The sequence below is a fragment of the Struthio camelus genome, chromosome 15 (assembly GCF_040807025.1).
Source record: "Struthio camelus isolate bStrCam1 chromosome 15, bStrCam1.hap1, whole genome shotgun sequence".
Taxonomy (NCBI): Eukaryota; Metazoa; Chordata; class Aves; order Struthioniformes; family Struthionidae; genus Struthio; species Struthio camelus.
Genome location: NC_090956.1, coordinates 17,577,009 through 17,583,008, shown reverse-complemented (window position 1 = coordinate 17,583,008; position 6,000 = coordinate 17,577,009). Strand labels below are relative to the sequence as shown.

The window sequence follows — 6,000 nt, the reverse complement described above, 5'->3', positions numbered from 1 at the left end:
CGCTGCGCCGTGCGCTGCGGCGGGGGCGGCTCCGCTCCGCGCCGCTCCCGCCCCCGCCGCCGCCGCCGCCGCCGCCCGCTGCCATCGGCGGCCCGCGGCTCCCGGCGCCGCCGCTCGCAGCTCGCGCTCCCGGCCCGCCGCAACGCGGGGCTGGCGGGGCGAGCCGCCGCCGCCGCCGCCGCCCGCGCCGCTCCCCTGCCCGGCTCGCCGGCCCCGGGCGCGGCGGAGCGGCGGAGCCCGCCGCCCGCCGGGTGCATGGACAGGAGCTCCCTGCTCCAGCTCATCCAGGAGCAGGTGAGGGCGGCCGGCACCGGGCTCCGCTCGCGGCGGGGGGGGCGGCGGGCGGGAACCGGGCGCCGCTGCCGGGGGCGCTGACACGCACCGGGCTCCGCTGCCCCGGTGGCCGCCGCTGGCTGCGGGGGAACCAGCCCCGCCGCTGCCCCCCGCCGCAGCCCCCAGCGCGCTGGGACCCCCCCCTCCCCCACCGCGGCCCCGCTGAGCCGCCGCGCAACTCAGCTCACTGGTGACCTCCTCCCCACCCCAGCGCGCCCTCGCTCCGAGCGCCCCGGGTCAGACGCTGCGGAGGTGCTGGGTGCACCTGCACGGGTGCGAGGCGCGGGGCAGCAGGGAGGCGGGAGCCCCGATGCCTGTGCATGTGGCGGTGCTGAGGCCCGGAGCTGACTGCGGGATGGGGCCCCGGTGCGCTGGGGCTGCTGTGCGGCTCTGCCACCCCGTTGCAGGATCAGGCTTGCGTGCGTTTGCAGGGGGGCTGCATCGAGCCCCGTGACCTGATTGCAGGATCAGACCGTAAAGCATCAAGGCTGCGTAGAGCTGCGCGCTCTGCTCTGCTCTGCTCTGCTGGCAGGATCGGGCCCCGGTGCGTTACCGCTGGGTGCACCTGGGCACTGTCGCGGCCCGGCTCCCGCTGCCCCGGCTCTCGGCAGCCTCGCGCCTGCGCTCCCTCCCCACGCCGGCGCTGCCAGGGACGCTGCGGTGGGCGCGGGGTGGGGGTCCCTTCCTTCTTAACTGCACGTCAGGAATTTTAGGCTCTGAGCGTCCCCCCCCAGCAGCCATCCTTCACCACCCGCCGGGGCCCGTGACCTTGGGCGAATCCCCCGGGCTCCTCGGCCTGGGGAGCTGCGCTGCTGCCCGCCGGCGTCTCCCTGGCAAGCAGGTGCCGGGTCTGAGCCGAGCTCGCCGGAGCTGCGCGCCTCGCAGCCTTTCCGGAAAGAGCAGCGGCTTCCCCGGGCAGGAGAGCCGGGCCGGGGGCCGGGGGCAGGAAGGGCCACGCGGCCATGGGAGCGCCGGAGGGGCTGCTGCGCGGGGGTGAGCGGCGCGGGCGGCGCGGAGCCCGGAAAGGAGAGGGGCTCTTCGGCCGCCGCCGGGGCTCGCCGCGGGGCGCCCAGCTCCGCGCCCGCGGGGGTCCGTCCCCGCGGCGCCGGTGGGACGGCGCGCGTGCCCTGTGGCGGGAGGCAGGCGCCGGGGCGCTGCCGCGTGCCGCCGGCCTGGCTGCCGCGGCGAGGCCGAGCCGCGGCCGTGCCCGGTGGCCGTCCCTCCGGCGCGTCCCTGGCTGCCCCAGCGGCTCGGCGGAGCCGGCCGGCAGCGGCGCCAGCTCCCCGGCTCCGGAGCTCGATCCGGCCTCTGCCGCGCCGCCCGGCCCGCTGCCCCCCTTTCTCCTCCCTCCCCGTGCGGGGGGCTTGGCGCTACCCCGTGGGGACCGGCACCCTCCGCGGGCAGGCTGAGAGCCGGCGCGTGCCTCCAGCCCTGGGCCGGGGCGCCGGGCGGCGGGACCCCCCCTGGGAACGACGTTCCTTGGCTCGGGCGGGAGGCGGGGAGCGGGTGCGCGAGTGAGTGTGAGTGCGAGTGTGAGTGCGAGCGCCCGTGTCCCGCAGCGCTGTCTGTCCTGCCCCTTCCACAAGGACATTGCCAGCCAGTTTCCTCTTCTGTGCCGTCCCCCGGAGAAGAAAGCACCGCGAACGGCAATATTGGCGGGCCAATTCGGCTACGGGCTGCAGAGCGGGCTGCAGGGACCCGGCCGGCCCGCGGCAGGGCCTCAACCGCGCTCTGACTTTCGGGGACCCGTCCCCGCGGGGCGCCGGGGTGGCGCGGGGCGCCCTGGTCGGCCGAGGGCGCCTGTCGCGGCCGTGCGCCCCGGCGGCAGGGCGAGGAGGCGGCCGGCGCGGCGCGTGTGTTCGGCTTCGTGGCTTCCTGGCTGGCAGGCTGCTCGGGTGGCGAAGTCAAGGAGCGGGAGACCGCTGGCTGCGCGGAGACGGGCAGAGCCGCCGCAGGGAGCGCCCGGCTCCCGGCGCGGGGCGCCCGGCGGGCTCCCCGCCAAGCTCGAGCCGGCTGTCGCTCCCCCGGCCGCGCAGCAGCCCCCCGCGCGCCCGGCGCCGTAGGCGCTCGGCCGAACGCGCCGCCGTGAGCCCGGCTGCCTGCAACGGGCAGGCTCGGCTGCCGCGGCGGCGGCGGCGCGGGGGCACCAGCGAGGCGACGGCGCCGCTGGGCCGTGCGGCCCTGTGCTCTGCTCCGCAGCTGGACCCCGAGAACACCGGCTTCGTCGGCGCCGAGACCTTCGCCAGCCTCGTGCACCGCCACGAGCTGCCCCTGGACCCCGCCAAGCTGGACATGCTGGTGGCGCTGGCGCAGGGCGACGGCGAGGGGCAGGTCTGCTACCAGGAGCTGGTGGATCTGGTCAGTCCCGGGGTGGCGCGGGCCGGGGCCGGGAGCAGGAGAGGGACCGGGGCGGGCGGGCGCCGGGCACCCCCCCGTGCCGGCCGGCCGGGCACGGGCGAAACGCGCCGGGCAGTGCCGGGAGCCGCGCGGCTCCCCGCGGTCCGGCGGGGCGCCCCGGCCGGGCGGTGGTGGGCCACGGCCCTCTCGCCGCAGATCAGCAGCAAGCGCTCGAGCAGCTTCAAGCGAGCCATCGCCAACGGGCAGCGGGCCCTGCCCCGGGACGTGCTGCTCGACCAGACCGGCCTGGGCTTCTACAAGCGCTTCGTGCGCTACGTGGCCTACGAGATCCTGCCCTGCGAGATGGACCGGCGCTGGTACTTCTACCAGCACCGCACTTGCCCCCCACCCGTCTTCATGGCCGCCGTGACGCTCACCCAGGTGCGCGGGGGGCCGGTGCCGCGGGCAGGCGGCCGGGGGGTCGGGACGGGGCGCTGACGGCTGCCCGGCGGCTCGCGCAGATCATCGTGTTCCTGTGCTACGGCGCCCGGCTGAACAAGTGGGTGCTGCAGACCTACCACCCCGAGTACATGAAGAGCCCCCTGGTCTACCACCCCGGGCACCGGGCCCGCGCCTGGCGCTTCCTCACCTACATGTTCATGCACGTGGGGTAAGGTGGGCCCGGCGGCGGCGGGGCGCCTCGGCCGGCGGGCGGGCGCCGGCGGCGGGGCGGCCGGCCCACCCGCGTCCTCCCCTGCGCGGCAGGCTGGAGCAGCTGGGCTTCAACGCCCTGCTGCAGCTCATGATCGGCGTGCCCCTGGAGATGGTGCACGGCGTCCTGCGCATCAGCTTCCTCTACCTGGCCGGCGTGCTGGCAGGTGGGTGCGCACCCCGTGGGGGGGGGGGTGCGGGGGACCCCCCCCCCCGCACCCCGGCCGCCCTGAGCGCCGCCGCTGCCCGCAGGCTCGCTGACCGTCTCCATCACGGACATGCGGGCGCCGCTGGTGGGCGGCTCCGGCGGCGTCTACGCGCTCTGCTCTGCCCACCTGGCCAACGTGGTCATGGTAAGTGGCCACCCGGCCCCGAAACCGGACCCCCCCCCCCCGCCGCCGCCGCCGCCCCCCGCCCACGCGCCCCTCTCCCCGCAGAACTGGGCAGGGATGCGCTGCCCCTACAAGCTGCTCCGCATGGTGCTGGCGCTGGTGTGCAGTAAGTAGCGGCCGGGGGGGGGGGGGCCGGGCGGCGCGGGGGGCCGCCGGCCGGGGGGGCTGAGCGGCGGCCGTGTCTTGCAGTGAGCTCGGAGGTGGGCCGGGCCGTGTGGCTGCGCTTCTCGCCGCCGCTGCCGGCCTCGGGCCCCCAGCCCAGCTTCATGGCCCACCTGGCGGGGGCCATCGTGGGCATCAGCATGGGGCTCACCATCCTGCGCAGCTACGAGGAGAGCCTGCGCGACCAGTGCGGCTGGTGGGTGGTGCTGCTCTCCTACGGCACCTTCCTCCTCTTCGCCGTCTTCTGGAACATCTTCGCCTACGACCTGCTGGGGGCACAGATCCCGCCGCCCCCCTAGCGCCCTGCCCGCCCCGCCGCTGCCCGTTGTTCCCTCTGCCTCTCGTTTTGTATCGGTGTCGCCCCCCCCCCCCCCCGACCCCGGGGCGGCGGGGGTCCCTGCAGGGCCGGGCAGCCCCCCAGCCCCGGCAGCCGCCGCCCCGCGCCGCCCACCCGCCCCGGCCCCGCTCGGGGCTCGGCCCCCGCCGGCCTCGCTACACCCCTTCCGAGGAGCCCTCCGCGGCCAGGGCAGCGGCGCCTTTACGTGGAGGACCGGTGCCAAAATAGGACTGATCTATTTTTCTATGCCCCCCCCCCCAAAAAAAAAAAAGAAAAAAGAAAAAGAAATATATATATAGAGAGAGAGAGAGGAAAGAGAGAGAAGGGGAGGAGAAAGAAGAAAGAACCAGCTGAGACCGGCCAAACTCGTTTCAGCAGTGAGCCCGGTGCCCGCCCCCCTCGGCCGTGGCCGGCCCCGCTCTGCCGCCCGGCGCCGCCGGGGCGCCCGCCGGAGCCCCCCGGCCCCCGACCCAACCGACCTTTTTGGAGTATAAATAAATATTTTGCACACCAGCGGCCCCCTCGGGCTCCGGCAGCGGCGGGGGGGGGAACGGGCGCTGGGATGCTCCGAGGGGTTTCGGGGGGGGGGGGTTGAGCCTGCTAATTCCATGTCAGCTGCTAATTAAATCAGTGCGTTGCTCATTAGTTGAGCGGGAGCGGGGCCGAGGAAGCAGGCCTGGTGCCCTCGGCCAGCTGTGGTCCGGGGGGCGGGGGGGGGGGGGAAGCCCCCCCCCCCAGCAGCCTGCGTGGGGCCTGAGCTGGGAAACGGGGAGGGGAGAGGGCAAATCCGGCCTGGGAGCAGATGACTAGGGCAGAAAAGTTTGGGGGGGGGGGGGGACGAGCCCAGCGCGCGGGAGGGCTCGCGGGGCGCCCGGTCCGGGCCCCCCCCCCCCCGAGCTGCTCCGGCACCGAGGGCAGCCCCCGCCGCCGGCCCCCCCGCCCCACTAACCCCCACCGCGCCCCCTCCCAGCACCCTGCCCTGTGCCCCCCACCCCATCCTGCCCCCCCCACCCACTGAGCCCCCCCATCCAGCCCCCACATACCCCCCCCCATCAGGCCCCAGGGTGCCCATCCAGCCCCACGCACCCCAATCTGGCCCCCCCTATCTCATACCCCCCCCATGCACCCACATCATCGTGCACCCCCACCCCCCCATGCACCCCATATCCCCATGCTCCCACACCTCACTGCAGCCTGCACCCCCCCACCCATGTATCCTGCACCCCATGCATCCTACCGCACCCCACTGCAGCCCCCCCATATACCCCACCCCCCCCCACTCCCAAAGCAGCCCACACTCTATTGCATCCACAGCCCCCGCACCCTGTACCCCCCCACCCCACTTTATGAACGCTGCACCCTCCACACCCCTCATGCACCCCATACCCCACTGCACCCCACACCTTGCACCCCTCTCTGCACCTACAACCCCATGCACCCCACTGCGCCTCCCCACAGCACCCATCTCCCCCACACCCTCCATGCACCCTGCACCCAGTGCACCCCATACCTCCCAGCACCCTCCTGACATCTTGCACCCCCCCCCGCTCTTGCACACTGCACCTCCTGCACACCCCCCCCTGCTCCTGCCTGTCCCCCTACCCACCCCAGCACCCCAAATCCCCCAGTACCCCTTTGCACCCCATATGCCGCCAGTACCCTCCCTGCACCTTGCACCCCCCCCTTGCACCCTCCAGCACCCCATGCACCCTACTGCCCCCTTGCACC

At 75.0% G+C, this 6,000-nt stretch overlaps 1 protein-coding gene across 1 annotated transcript; it reads left to right on the top strand.

Moving 5' to 3' along the window:
* The first annotated feature begins 213 nt into the window (after positions 1-213).
* Positions 214-4,367, top strand: RHBDL1 (rhomboid like 1). The gene is made up of 8 exons (XM_068908310.1): positions 214-294; positions 2,533-2,691; positions 2,887-3,111; positions 3,192-3,340; positions 3,436-3,548; positions 3,634-3,734; positions 3,819-3,879; positions 3,963-4,367. Exons 1-8 carry the CDS (start codon positions 256-258, stop codon positions 4,232-4,234), a joined length of 1,119 nt encoding a protein of 372 aa, XP_068764411.1. The 5' UTR covers positions 214-255; the 3' UTR covers positions 4,235-4,367.
* The last annotated feature ends 1,633 nt before the right edge of the window (positions 4,368-6,000 follow it).